Source organism: Talpa occidentalis, unplaced genomic scaffold (assembly GCF_014898055.3).
Source record: "Talpa occidentalis isolate TD23 unplaced genomic scaffold, MPIMG_talOcc4v2.1 talOcc4.12, whole genome shotgun sequence".
In the NCBI taxonomy this organism is placed as follows: domain Eukaryota; kingdom Metazoa; phylum Chordata; class Mammalia; order Eulipotyphla; family Talpidae; genus Talpa; species Talpa occidentalis.
The window spans coordinates 42,812,762-42,827,725 of NW_023601212.1; the positions used below are offsets into that span (position 1 = coordinate 42,812,762).

The following is a 14,964-nucleotide window of genomic DNA, read 5'->3' on the forward strand; positions in this document are numbered from 1 at the left end:
AGGCCCCACAGCCAGCAGTCTCCACCCCTGCTGGTTCTTGTTGGGTGCCACAGTCCCACTGCCTTAGTGTGAGGACCTGACCTCAGCTTCCATGTGGTCCCAGGAGGAGAAGCTGAGGGCACATTCTCAGGTTTCTAGTCAGCCGGCCTGGGCTGGGCAGCTGTGTCTTGGCCTGGTCCCAGGTCCTGTGTCCCCAGGGACTGAACTCATTGAGGAGAAATGCAGTCCCTGGCCAAGGCGACGAGCAAGGGCAGGGTAGAGGGCTCAAGTCTGTCCCTACAACCCCCCTCCCCTCCCCATTTGGGAACCGTGTGGTTGCCTTCTGCAAGACCGTGGGAATGGTCACTCTGACAGTCCTGTCCCTGAGGGATCTGGTCCTGCCACCGTGACTGAAGGGCAGCAGCAGAAACTTGGAGCAGGACCCAACTTCTGTTTGCTGAGCAGTGTCTTGAAGTTAGGGGAGATTAAGAAAGGGATGCTATAGGGGCTCTGTAAATGTCTTTCTTTTGTCCCCACTCTTCATGCTGTACTCAGCCTGTGTTTTTACCGTTAATGCTCTCTGTCTCCAACTCTCACAGACCAGGGGCTGCCAGATCAACAGTCACACACTCTGGACTTCCTGTCTAGCAAAATCTGTTCAGGTTCCTTGGTTTTTCTTTGTGATGGGGAGCTTAGCACCTCATAAAGCATTCATCCCAGAAAATTCTTCTCAGATAGGTTGGGGAAGAGCTAGCCACCCCTCCCAAAGTCTCTTTCTTTGCCTCTGGACCACAGACCCTGATACCGGCACTGAAGAAAGTGGGCTCCCTGCTCTATCTCTGGTGAATCCTCTCACCCTCCTGCGCCCTGGCCTGTACCCCAGTTCTTGTATAAATAAAAATAAAATCTTAAAAAAAAAGGTGACCCGATCATTAAGCAATGCATGACAGTATGGCCATTCAGGGGGAATATTATTCAGTCATAAAAGGGAGGGAAGCCCTTATACACACACCACCTTGTGAATAACTTGGAAAACATCAGGCTGAGTGAAAGAACCTGGGTGGAAAAGGCCACATTGTGTGTTACTCCATTGATACACAGTGTCCAGAGCAGGCAAATACAAAGGGACAGAAAGCAGATTAGTGGTTTCCAGGGGTTGGGGATTTAGGGTTTCCTGTTAGGGGTGATAGAAATATCTTGGAACTTGACAGGAATGATCTGATCGTTGCACAACATTGTGAATATACTAAATGCCACTGAATTGTACACTTAAGAATGATAGTTAATTTTATGTCACACAAATTTTATCTCAATTTTTATAAAAGTATCAGAGGGGATAATAAATGACAAATGACAAAACCTGTAGATACAAGAATATTCTCTTAGTTTCAGAGTGTCTCCCTAAATGATATTTATTCACTACCAAGGGGGAGGTGGGAGGAAAATGGAGCATTTACATAGGGAAACTGGGTGGACTTCACGCAAGCGATTTCATATCACTAATGTGAAGAATCAATACCCACCACCTGGTACCCTGCATGAGGAGGAGGAATACCAGCACACCTTCTGTGGTGCCTGCCAAAGATGCAGCCACCTGAATCCCAGGAACCAGTAGGCCAACCAGCTGGGGGTGTTCTGTGAAACAAGTGACCTCACCTCTCCCAAAATGCCAGTGTCATGAAAGATGGGCTGAAGAACTGATTCAGGTGGAAGGACACCAAGAGACATGGTCCAGGATTACATTCTAGACTGACAAAGAAACATGCTATAGAGGAAGCAGCATTCAGGAAACTGAACAGAGACCAAAGGTGAAAAGTGTGGTGGTTTAGGTAAGAGAATGCCCTTGTTCTTAGGAAACACATTGTGGGGTATTTGGGGCTGGGGAACATCATGTCTGCAACTTGAGCTAAAAAAATGCCAAAAATATATATGTAAAAGTATAAAGCAACTGTGACAAAGTTGGGTAGAGTTGGGGAATCTGGAACAAAGGTATATGGAAATTTTACTGTTCTGTGTTTGAAATTATTTCAAAATAAAAATTTTCAATTGCCCATGTGACATTTACTGAAGGTCCCCCATGCCAGCCCAGTGTTCAGCTCCTGATGGGTGACCAGGTTCCTCCAATTCAGCACATCACCTCCAAACCCATTCCTCTTCCCTGAAGCTACAACACCTAGCCAGATACAGTGGAGTCAGCCTGGCCTCTTTCTCCTCATCCTCCTCTTGGTCAGCTGGACCTCTGTCTCAACTCCACGCCTTCCTCTGGGTGCTGGCCTGTCCCTCTGTTAGGATGTCTTCTCTCCAGTTTGGTCTTCTGAGCTATGCCTCCTCTAATAAGTCCTCTCTGTGGGTGGAAAGTGTACTCCTAGCCTCTGGAATGAAAGTGTACACGGAGCTGGAATTTTATACCTACATGAATAAATGAATGAAAAAATTACACCCCTAGCCCCCAGAATCCTAACCAACTCTTCTGTGTGTTTCTCCTTAGTCTCTCGTTCTTGTCACTGACCCAGCCCTGAGCTCATAGTGCTGGACTTGGGGCCTTTGGATGTGGAGTTGGGGGGTTGTCCCCATTCTCAGCAGATGAACAGGGTGGGCTGCTTGATTAACTGGAGCAAGACTGACTGAGAGCCAGAAAGTGTGGGGTGTGTCTGGGGCTGGGGTGGACCTTCGGGTTTCACACAGGGTAGTGAGGAGAAAGAGGGCTGCTTTCAGAGAGGGCTGGAAAGTGTTTGTGTGCGTGTGTGCAGGAGATTCCTAGCATGTGCTTGAGGACTGAAAACACCTCCCAGGCAGGCTCAGGCCTGGTTGGGCCTGGCTTTGTGAGTATTTCATATTTTAAGTCCCCAAATGCTCTGTCTGCATTGGAGCATCGTGCCCGTGTGTTCTCGAGCATCTCCGGACGTCCCTGGTTTCAGTTAATGGGGTGCCTCTGGGTCTGTGTTAGTGTCCTGGCTGCGTGTCCCCGGCTCTGGGTGCGTGTTGGGGAGCAGGGAGGAGTTCACGAGGCTGGGTGTGTCTGCCACTGCGGTCGGGCCCGCGGCGGGAGCTGGCGTTTCCGAGGGTCCGCGGCCCGGGCGCGCGGGCGGAGGGCGGGCAGGGCCTGGGGAGGCCGGCGCGGGGCGGGGGCGCGCAGGGCCGTCCCCCGGGCGGGGCGAGCGGCCGCGGGCTGGGGGCGGGGCGGCCCGGCGGCCTCACTTCGGCGAAGTTGGCGGCGCGGAGGCTGGCCTGGGACGCGCCCGCAGCGGGGAAGGAGGGAGGCGGGAGGGTCGCGGCCGGCCGCCATGGGGCCGGGGGCCCCGCGCCGCCACCGCCGCGGCCTCCCGAGCTCGCCGCCGCCGCCGCTGCCGTCCGTGCGGTCGCTGCCGCTGCCGCTGCTGCTGCTGCTGGCGGGGCCGGGGGCTGCAGGTGAGGGGCCGGGACCTGGGGGTGGGGGGAGCGCAGCGCGGGGCTCCCGAGTCTGTGAGGGGCGGGCGCGGGGGCGCGGGGGGCGGCTGGAGCCCAGGACCTGAGCTGGGACGCGGGGCGCCGCGGGAGCCTGGGGCCGACCTCGGGGGCGGGGGGAGTGGGGGGATTGGATGGGGGTAGCGATTCAGAAGGGGAGGGCAGCGCCCCCGGGGTCTGAGGAGCGGGACCCCGGCGCTATCAGGTGGGGATGAATGGATCCCGAAGTCCGGGACTGGGAGTTGGAGGTGCGGGGACCGAGGACGCGCGACGGGGTGGGCACCAAGACTCTGGGACTCTCTTTGAACCCCTGCCCGTTTGGAGTCCTGGTGGGAGTCGGTACCCCTAGGTTAGGAACCCCATGACAAAAGCCCCCCAAACCCTCACCACACAGACGGGGGGCCGGCCGGGCCGAGCGGGCGGGGGCGGGGTGGGGAGGGGGCGCGAAGTTCTCGGAGCTCTGAACTCGCAGAAAACTTCCCAGCCCGGAGCGCGTCAAGACTCGGAGCTGGAGCCGGAGCTGGAGCCGCAGCGGAGTCCGAGCCCCTTCCCCCCTCCCGGCCCTAAGCCCCGCTCCCTCCCCGGGCTGCCTGGACCGGGCGACCCCGAGACCGCGCCCCCTCACGGGGAGGAGAGTAGAGGAATCGGGGGCCGAACGTCCGTGCTCCTCTCGGGTTCCAGTGCCCCCTCCCTGCAGCCAGAACCTCTCCTCTGACTGCCGGGACCCCCGCCCCTCCCCCTCCTCGCGCTCTCCTCCCCCGCCCGGGACAATGGCCGCGCCGTCTAGACACCCCCTCCCTCTGGCCGGCCTCGCGCTTTCTTTGCCAGACAAAGCAGGACCGGCGGCAGGGCCCAGGCGGGGGGCTTAGGGGGCGCACCCCCAAGAGAGGCCTAGCCAGGGAATGAGGGACAAGGGCAAGCCTAGCGGTCCGGGCCCTGTGTCTTCTGACACCCGCTTTGGGGCTCACAGGAGAAAGGTGAAGGACGGGGGTGGTCACTTCAGCCCACTTCTGGGGCCAGTGGGGCAGGACTGGCAGGAGCAGCCACCCCATGGGGCTTTCTCGCAAATAAGCGTCCATGTGTGTACACACGTGTGCACACACGGCTTGTCACACACAGGCAGGCACACAGCCCTGGGTCACAAATACTAGAGAGAAAGTTGCAGGCATACACACAGAGTGAACCTCCAGATGTGCACATTTGGCTCACATAAGATACACAGCTCACAATAAAAATGTGCACATATAATCACACTTGTTCACGCATATGGTCCAAAGTCTCATACAGCTGCCTGCATACAGTCAGAGGCACACAGACATGTCTAAGGACATGCCTGCACCTAGCTCACACATGCAGGTAGGCACACCCAGCCCATATGCAGACACATCTGTGCACACACAGGTCACATACAGATACAAGACTGTATGCCCAGATACATGGTGCTATGTGGACACACAACAGATCCAGCCTACACGTATTTGACACACATGTCTGTACATCCATACATGCCAGGAACACATACAAGGTTCACATAGCCCACAGCTCATAGAGGCCCACAGCCTCTGTCATGCGGTCCTCAGGGTGAATTCACAAACACCCACAGGTGCCTGCCTGTCTGGGTGATTGTGTCCTGTTTGCTTGTCCCTTAAGGGAGGGATGTTTGCCATGTTGGCCCAATTCTAATGTCCAGCTCAACTTATTGTCTCTCACTAGCTCACTGTCTTCCTTTCTGTCTGCCTCTGTCAACTGCCTCCTCTCTGTGTTTCTTGTTGGCTTGTTTCTAGTTTCCTCTTTTATGCCTAGCTATCTGTTTTTCGCCAATGACCCCCTCCCCCCCACACACAGTGGCACCATACCTGCCTGCACATGCAATTGCAATTCTCCACTACCTCACACCCAACCACGCCCCTGACCCATCTGGCAGGACAGTTAGACTGTACCGCACCCCAGAGGGACCAAGCCCTCAGGGATGGGGACGCTGGACAGGGCAGCTCAGGTCTTGTGCCAGCTGCCTCTCCCTTCAACACATACCCTACTCCTGTTAAACCCATTGCTGGCTAGGTGTGGGGAACATGCCCTGGCCTCTCTCCCCAGAGCCCTGCTGGAATAGATGCCTGGCATCAGGGGAAAGTAGAACTCCCTGCTTCTGCCCCTCTTCATTATCTCTCTGCCCTATCCCATTTGGGGCACACAGCCCTAGATCTCCCTTTAACATTCAGCATCCTCACTTCCTGCCTCAGCACCCTCATTCTGGAAGTTTCCTGAGCCCCCACATCTGGCACAAGTTGACCCTCCTCCTGCCTGCCCCTGCCTTGTGGTTCCCAGGGTTCTAGCTGGCAGGGACAGCTGCAGCCCCAACAGCTGGGGCCAGGGCAGGGGGCCGTGGGAACTGTAGATGGTGGGGGCTCCCTGCACTGGTAGAGACACCCCCAGCCCAGTGCAGCTGTTGCCTGGGGAGGGAGGGGTCTGTCACTCCCAGACTGGGGTTCCTGTGCGCCTCCCTGACCTTCCTTCCACTTTCTTTCACCAACCCCACAGCTCCCCCTTGCCTGGATGGAAGCCCATGTGCAAATGGAGGTCGCTGCACCCAGCTGCCCTCCCGGGAGGCTGCCTGCCTGTGAGTGCCTGGCTTTGAGCCATCAGTGGCCCCTCTGTGGGGAAGTGTCTGCCTTCTGCCCTGCCTCTGTGTCCACCATGGATGTCTCTACTGCCTCCTGTGTGTGTTTGGCTTGGGCAAATTCTTGTCTCCACATTGGACTTGAGCAGGGGCTCTAGAATTTGCCCAGACAGAGTTTAAATCATGTTGCTTCCTGTTAGGAATTTAAACTCATGAAGTTTCAGTCACCTAGCCTGGAAAGTGGGCCCATGACCTCAATATCACAGAGTTCTCAGCTGCCTGAGGTCACCTTATAGAGTCCCTGGTGGAGGGGGACCCGTGACAGTGACTTGGCAGTGGCAGGTACCCTCTCCTATCTCAAGACCTGTGATACAGCCCTGCTCTGCTGTGTTCTTGCCATATGACCTTGGATTAGTCACCTCCCCACTTGGAACCTTGCTGCATTGTAAAATATGGGTGCTTCTTCCTGACTTGTGGCCATGAAGGGGTCCAAGAATTTAGTCATTGGATAATACAAGGAAAGGCAGAAAGTTGAGGGGTGTAGGAAAGGGCCTGGGAAATTGCTGACAGAGACAGAACTCCATTTAAATTCTGGGCGCTGGGATATCTTGAGCAAATGCTTTGAGCCTCTGAGCCTCTGTTTTTATTTTTTATTTTTTTAAAGATCTATTTATTTATTTATACAAGCACTGGGTACAGTCAGAAGCACGGGAGGGTGAGAGAACTCACCAGAGCCAGAGTGGGGAACAGAGCAGGCAGAAGGACCGAAGTACTCTGCTGAGGGGAGCAGCAGGTCGGCAGGAGAGGTCTGGGAGCCATGTGGGACCCTCCCTCCCCCCCCCCCCCCCCCCCCCCGTGGCCGGGGAGCAGCCGGGGATCGAACTGGTGGCGTTGCAGAGGCTGCGGGCAGCTTCACAACCCAGGGCTCAACCGCTGCGCCACCGGGGAGGCCTGAGCCTCTGTTTTTGCATCTGAAAAATGGAGTGGTAGTTCCTCCTTTATGAGCTTGATTGTAACGCGAAGAGAACTTTCATTTGATGAACTCAGCACAGTAATCAGCATCTAGTAAGTCTCAATAGACAGGGGTTAATATTACAAGTAAGACTAATAGTAGGGACACAGGAATTAGGGCTGTAAGAGGAAACTCTTGAAGTTATGGGGGAAACGCTTGGTTCCTTTCTTAATATTATTAGTAACACCACTTCATCTAGTGACCATTAATTGACTCATTAATGTATTCATTTATTCAACAACATGTGTACCTGGCCCAAACTAGATAGATCTGGGGTGGCTTCAGGCATGCACTTTGGAGCCCCACTTGTGTAGGGATCTTAACCTCCCTGAATTGTTTTCTTGGGTTGGGAGTCTGCAATGGTGGGGGTCGGAGAAAGTGTGACCTTACTTGCAGCCTCTCACACGGGAGGCGGAGAGCCTGTGCAGTGGAGCTCCACACCTGGAATCCTGCCTACAGGTGAACGCGCCCGCGGCTGCCCCGCCCCCTCTCCGGACAGGTGAATCACCGGCGCGCACTGGCGCGCACTACCATCCGGAGCCCGGCCAGCCCGAAGTGGAGCGGGCTCCGTCCCAGGCGCCGGGCCGTGGGAACCACCTCCCGCAGCTCCCCCCCTTCCCAATCTCTTTCAACACTCGTGTCCTTTCAGGTACTCCCCAGTCTGTCACATTCCGCAGGGTCCTCCAGTGTCCCCCTCAAAGTAGGCTCCCAAATCCTTGTTTCTATCTCCTAATCCTCGCCTCCCTTTGCCAACCTTCCCCTACCAAGTCCTGGCTCCCCGCTTTGATCTCCCCCAAAGCCCTGGCTGTGGGGCGGGGCGCTGTGGAGGTTGGAACCGGCCCGACCGGTCGGCAGGGGCGCGGGGCGCAGAGCGTGGGAATCAGCCCTCGGCGCCGGGAGGGGACCACGCGGCCGCGCCCTGACGGGCTTTGGGACCTGCAGTCCTAGGCGGCCGGCGCAGTGCGCCCCCTCCCGGACCGCAGTCACGGCGGAGGTTCTTCCGCCGCGGGTCTTAGGGAGCTGGGCCCTCCGGTCTTAAGACCTTTTGCGCCCCTGACCGGCCCCGACTAACCTGTTTGGTTGGGAGCCGGCATGGAGAGATCGTGAGAGAGACGCTAAAGACTGGGTTAGCTTTTTGAGTTTAGCTCCAAGCTACCGGCACAAGCCAGAGGGAAGGATCCTCCAAAGGGGTGGTCAGCACAGGGGCGGGGCTGAACCCTATGGCCTCTGCAAGTACCTCCTCTGACCCCCACCAGTGTCCCTCTGAAGAATTCCAGTCTTAAGAACACTTCCTCCCAGTTTTCATATTCTCCTCAGGCTCAAGGTTGTTTGGTGGGTTTGGGAGGGGTTGCTGGCTGGAGGACCTTCCCTCAGCAACAGGGCACCAACAGCGGTGACAACCTCCTCCCTCCATCAATGGAAGGAGACAGTGCATGTGCCCCCAGGAGAGGAGTTGTATATTAGTGGGGTCCTCCTGTTGCCCATATCTTAGTAGGAGGATGTGGGTCGGGTGTCTGGGTGTTGACAATACACTGAGTTGAGGTATCCCTCTGTGTGTGTATCTGTGTATTTCCTCTTCTACCAGTCTCTGTGTGCTGGGTGATTGTATTTTGGAGCCTGAGACTTTTTGCATTTGTTGTGCCTGCTGCCTGAAATACTCTTCCCTACACTGCCCCATGGCCCCCTCCCTCACCTTCTTTAGGCTGTGATGACCTCATCTTTATGTCTGTCACTTAATTGCATCTGCAAAGACTTTTTCCAAATAAGGTCACATTCACAGGTTCTGGGACATAGGCATTTTTTTTTTTTTCTGGACTTACCACTCCACTCACTACATTTTTATGGCCCTCGTGACCCTTACCACCCCCTGCTGACATGTTGTATATTAATTCATTATTTATATATCTTCTTTTGCCTGATCTGGCTGTGAGCATCCAGAGGGTTCAGACCATTTTGATTGTGTTTGCTGTTGCACTTCTATTGCTAAGAATATAATAGGTATTTTAGTGAATATTTGTTGATGATTGAATGAACATGTGTATTTGTTGGGCTGTTTGTGTACTTCATGCCTATCTTTCATGTCTGGGGCCCTCCTGCCTTGTACCGGTCCCACACAGCTGTCTGTCCACAGGTGCCCGCCAGGCTGGGTGGGTGAACGGTGCCAGCTGGAAGACCCCTGCCATTCAGGACCCTGTGCTGGCCGTGGTGTCTGCCAGAGTTCTGTGGTGGCGGGTGCTGCCCGGTTCTCCTGTCGCTGCCCCCGTGGTTTCCGAGGTAAGGGAGAGCCTGGAGGGGAGAGGGAGGCAGGCAGGAGTGTGACCAGCCCTGGCTCATCTTCTCCTGGTCCTTCCAGGCCCTGACTGCTCCCTGCCAGATCCCTGCCTCAGCAACCCCTGTGCCCATGGTGCTCGCTGCTCAGTGGGGACTGATGGCCGGTATATATGCTCCTGCCCACCTGGCTATCAGGGCCGCAGCTGCAGAAATGACGTGGATGAGTGCCGGACAGGCGGCCCCTGCCACCACGGTGGCACCTGCCTCAACACGCTGGGCTCTTTCCGCTGCCAGTGCCCCGCTGGCTACACGGGGCCACTGTGTGAGAGTCCTGCTGTGCCCTGTGCTCCTTCACCGTGCCGCAATGGGGGCACCTGTAGGCAAAGTAGTGATCTCACCTACGACTGTGCCTGCCTTCCTGGTGAGGGAGTGGGACTTAGGGGAGGTGTCAGGGTTGGGGGGGGTTTAGGTCGACCTGGCAATGGCCATCTTCCTGTTCCCTTCTTATGGCAGGGTTCGAGGGTCAGAACTGTGAAGTGAATGTGGATGACTGTCCAGGTCACCGATGTCTAAATGGGGGGACATGTGTGGATGGTGTCAACACCTACAACTGTCAGTGCCCTCCAGAGTGGACAGGTGAGCACTGGGGCTGAGGTGAGCTGGGTAACAGGCCTTGGGTGGGTATGTCCAGGTGGCTGGACATAGCACCTCTGTGTGTGTCACAGGCCAATTCTGCACAGAGGATGTGGATGAGTGTCAGCTGCAGCCCAATGCCTGCCACAATGGAGGCACCTGCTTCAACACACTGGGTGGCCACAGCTGCGTGTGCGTCAATGGTTGGACAGGGGAGAGCTGCAGTCAGAATATCGATGATTGTGCCACGGCTGTGTGCTTCCATGGGGCTACCTGCCATGACCGGGTGGCCTCCTTTTACTGTGCCTGCCCCATGGGCAAGACTGGTGAGTGGCTATTTCTATGTAGGCAACAGGGAGCCATTGATATTTCTTGAGTGGGAGCCAGGATGGGGTCTGACTTGAGCATTAGAATGGTTATTCTAGAGGCCAGATTTATGATGAGGGGTAAGCCTGGGAGAGGTCTGTGAGGATGCCATGGGACTGGAGAGCTATATTCTAACTAAGAAAGAGAGGACATTGGGAAGTGGGAAAGATCAGAGATGGTGCTTGGAGGGAAACTTGGAAATGGAGGGAATGGCATATCAGACAACTTTCTTTTTCTAAAGATTTATTTATTTATTTATTTTTAAAGATTTTTTTATTTATGCATACAAGACCTGGGGCACAGGCCAGAGATGCGGGGGGGTGAGATATTTCACCAGAGACAGAGTGGGGAACAGAACAGGCAGACTGACTGAAGTACACTGCTGAGGGGAGCAGTGGGCGGGACAGGAGAGGTCAGCTGCGCCACGTGGGTTGCTCCCTGGCTGGCCAGGCATCGAACTTGTGCTGCAGAGGCTGCGGATTGCTTCATAGTGCAGTGCTTAACCCCTTGTGCCACCAGGGAGGCCCTAAAGATTAATTTATTTATGCATTTAAGAACTGGGGTACAGGCCAGAGGCTTGGGTGGAGGGTGAAAGGATTTACCAGAGACAGAGTGGGGAACAGAACAGGTGGATTGACTGAAATACACAGCTGAGGGGAGCAGCGGGCAAGACAGGAGAGGGCTGCTGCGCCATGTGGGTTAGCTCCCTGGCTGGGGATCGAACTGGCCAGGGATCAAACTTGCCAGGGATTCAACTCGTGCTGCAGTGGCTGTGGATAGCTTCATAGTGCCACGACTTAACCCCTTGCGCCACTAGGGAGGCCCCAGACTGGTTTCTATAGAAAAAAGTATGAGAGTATGGATCATCAGAAAAAGGAGCAATAGATTTAAAGATGTCATGTGGATGTTTCCAATTTCTTGTCAGTTGATTCAGAAAAAAAGCTAGAGCTCACGATAATTGAATCTAGGTGGTAGGTTATGAATCAACTTTTCTGTATGTTTGACATTTTTTACAATACATTGTTGTCATTCAACTTGATACTTTTTTTTAAAAAGAATTATTTCTTTATTGTAAGATTTTTATTTATTTATTTTTGTGTAGAAGAACTGGGGTGTAGGCCTGAGATGTGGGGGGTGAGAGGATTCATCAAAGAGAGTGGGGAGCAGAACAGGCAGATCTACTGAAATATAGTGCTGAGGGGAACAGCAGGTGAGATGGGAGAGGTTTGCCACGCCATGTGGGTTAGCTCCCTGGCTAGGGATTGAACTCAGGTAGCTTTGCTGCGGGAGGTTGCAGTGGTAGCGCTGAGATTTAATCCCTAGCCCATGTTACCTTTTTTTTTTTTTTTTTAATAATAAATGGTTGGGGAGAAACAGCTACCAAATACAGTGCTGGTTCGTAAAAACAAAATATAAAACAGTATGCTGGTGTGTGGGACCACTGGGCAGAACCAGAAGGTGTACCCTTGACCTCTGCCTGTTGCTTCCCAGGACTGCTGTGTCATTTGGATGATGCTTGTGTCAGCAACCCCTGTCATGAGGATGCTATCTGTGACACGAACCCCGTTAATGGCCGGGCCATCTGTACCTGTCCTCCTGGCTTTACTGGTGGGGCATGTGACCAGGATGTGGATGAGTGCTCCATTGGTAAAGGGGATGTTATCTTTTTCTTTTTTTTAAAAGATGTATTTATGCATACAAGAACTGCGGTACAGGCCAGAGGTGTGGTGGGTGAGAGGATTCACCAGAGACAAAGTGGGGAGCAGAACAGGCAGACTGACTGAAATACTGTGCTGAGGGGAGCAGCGGGCAAGTAAGAATAGGTCTGCTGTACCATGTGGGTAGCTCCCTGGACAGCCAGGGTTCGAACTCATGTTGTGGAGGCTTCAGATAGCTTCATAATGCTGTGCTTATCCCCTTGAGCCACCAGGGAGGCTGGGGATGTTATCTTAGCGTTGGGAAGGAGAGGAAAGGCAGGTCCTCAGCTCTCTACATCTACCCCACTGTGCCTACTTTCATAGGTGCCAACCCCTGTGAACACCTGGGCCAGTGCGTGAACACACAGGGCTCATTCCTGTGCCAGTGTGGCCGTGGCTACACTGGTCCGAGATGCGAGACAGATGTCAATGAGTGCCTATCTGGGCCCTGCCGAAACCAAGCCACATGTTTGGACCGCATAGGCCAGTTCACCTGTATCTGCATGGCAGGTATATAGTGGGCGTGGCTCCGGAGGGGCCCGAGGCTAGGGGTGGGGCTAGAGAAACCTGTGGGCTGGAGAGTGGGAGTGGGGTGGGGCTGAATTTGGAGTGGTATTCTAAGAGACCTAAGCCTGGATGAGGTAGAGGTGGGACCACAAGGAAATCTTGTGCTAGGCAGGGGCCATGATCAAATGGGAATAGGCCTGGGATTTAGGACCCTTTGGGGGTTGGGGATGGTATGAGGGTGAGATCAGGGAGCTGGGGACATGGTGTGGGGACATGGAGATGGAAGGGGGTTGTCTGAAGGTATGCCTTGAACAAATTGGGGCCACAGCTAGGTTGAAAATTTACCCCACATTGAATCCATGCAATGTGCTGGACTAAGTAGAGGTACATCCTGCTGGATGAACAGTATGGAGTCCCATTTTGATGATTGACATCAATTTGTCATAAAACAGGAACACATTCCTGGATTAATTTTACTTTCTATTGGGCAGAGTTAGATGCAAGTGAAATGTTAGGCCATAGTTCAGCCTGAGGCAAAAAATGGAATCTAAACTTGGGCTCGGAGCAAAGCCAAAGGCTTAGAGGAATTGTCTATAAGGAGAGTATTTGCCTCCCCCACCCCCAACATTCCCTCTAGGCTTTACTGGCACCTATTGTGAGGTGGACATGGATGAGTGTCAGAGCAGCCCATGTGTCAATGGTGGGGTCTGCAAGGACAGAGTCAATGGCTTCAGCTGCACCTGCCCCTCAGGTAAAGACCCTGGGTCAGGGATTCTGAAAAAGATGGGTTCCTGCAGGGGCAAAGACTCTAGGACAGGAAACTCTATAAGACCATGTGAGCAGACAACTATTGTAATAGAAACTATTTAAAAAATATATTTATTTGTTTATTTATTGCATAGAAGAACTGGGGTGTAGGCCAGAGGTGCGGGGTGTGTGTGTGTGTGTGTGTGTGTGTGTGTGTGTGTGTATTCACCAGAGACAGAGTGGGGAGAGACAGAGCGGGGAACAGACTAGGCAGACTGACTGAAAGACACTGCTGAGGGGAGCAGCAGGTGAGACAGGAGAGGTCTGCTACGCCATGGGGTTACCTCCCTGGCCGGGGATTGAACTCATGCAGCAGTGTCTTGTGATAGCTTGATAGCTCCGAGATTTAACTGTTAGGCCACTAGGGAGGCCCTGTAATAGAAACTATTGATATATATTATGAAATACATTGAGATGAATTTAAAAATAAGTAAATGGGCTTCCTACCCCAAAACGAGGCAGGGCAGGCAAGGAGTTACGGCTCTTACCGCTTCTGGGCCCCTGTTCATCCTGCTCCCCACCCCAGGTTTCAGCGGGGTCATGTGTCAGCTGGACGTGGATGAGTGTGCGAGCACGCCCTGCAGGAACGGCGCCAAGTGCGTGGACCAGCCAGATGGCTACGAGTGCCACTGCGCCGAGGGTGAGGGTGGGCCATGATTGGTCGGGAAAACTGGGGGCGGGGCCGGTGGGAGAAAGGACAAAAGACAGCTTTGGTGAAAACTTGGGCATAGTGTTGCCCCCTATTACAACCTATTACAACCTATTACAACCAGGTACGTCCTGTATCCCCATTTTCAGGTGAGAATGAGGCAGAACTGGATAGTATGAGGCCTGGAGGCAGGGCCACCCTGGGGGTGGGGTTTGTTTGGAAGGGTCTTGGCCAGGGGCAATTCCTGGAGCTGTCTGGTGGGTGGAGTGGAGGCGGGTTTGGGAAGGGGCACGAATTGAACCTGGCCCCTCTGAGCTCCATAGGCGGGCCTGAGGTAGACCTGAGCCAGGAATGGGCTAGGCCAGACCTGTGAGCAGGACCTGGGCGAGCGGGAGGACTCTGACGCACTGGATCCCTGCAGGCTTCGAGGGCGTGCTCTGTGAGCGCAATGTGGATGACTGCTCACCAGACCCGTGTCACCATGGGCGCTGTGTGGATGGCATTGCCAGCTTCTCGTGTGCCTGTGCCCCAGGCTACACTGGCACACGTTGCGAGAGCCAGGTGGATGAGTGTCGCAGCCAGCCCTGCCGCCATGGGGGCAAATGCCTAGACCTGGTGGACAAATATCTCTGCCGCTGCCCTCCTGGCACCACAGGTGAGGCCTGGGGCTGGGCTTGGGTGGGAGCTGTGCATCTGAAGAGGTATCCCACTTGGGAACGGTACCCCTGGTCGGGCGCAGTAGTGGCTACCCCTGTCATGTTCCCTTCCCCAGGTGTGAACTGTGAGGTGAATATCGATGATTGTCTCAGCAATCCATGCACCTTTGGAGTCTGCAGGGATGGCATCAACCGCTATGACTGTGTCTGCCAGCCTGGCTTCACAGGTGGGCAAGTGGCTGCCATGGGAAAGGGGTCTCTTTATAGGGTGGGGGTGAAATCATGTGTCTTTCTTGTCCATGTTTTACCCCTCTCTTTGTACATGG

General features: G+C 54.4%; 1 protein-coding gene across 1 annotated transcript in view; it reads left to right on the forward strand.

Moving 5' to 3' along the window:
• The first annotated feature begins 3,263 nt into the window (after positions 1-3,263).
• NOTCH3 (notch receptor 3) overlaps positions 3,264-14,964 on the forward strand; it is a 35,221-nt gene continuing 23,520 nt past the window's right edge. The window contains exons 1-12 of the mRNA XM_037506051.2: positions 3,264-3,387; positions 5,962-6,040; positions 9,184-9,326; positions 9,406-9,744; positions 9,837-9,959; positions 10,049-10,282; positions 11,814-11,969; positions 12,344-12,529; positions 13,164-13,277; positions 13,860-13,973; positions 14,404-14,637; positions 14,755-14,865. Coding sequence (XP_037361948.1) covers positions 3,264-3,387; positions 5,962-6,040; positions 9,184-9,326; positions 9,406-9,744; positions 9,837-9,959; positions 10,049-10,282; positions 11,814-11,969; positions 12,344-12,529; positions 13,164-13,277; positions 13,860-13,973; positions 14,404-14,637; positions 14,755-14,865 — 1,957 coding nt within the window. The remainder of the gene's footprint in view (positions 3,388-5,961; positions 6,041-9,183; positions 9,327-9,405; positions 9,745-9,836; positions 9,960-10,048; positions 10,283-11,813; positions 11,970-12,343; positions 12,530-13,163; positions 13,278-13,859; positions 13,974-14,403; positions 14,638-14,754; positions 14,866-14,964) is intronic.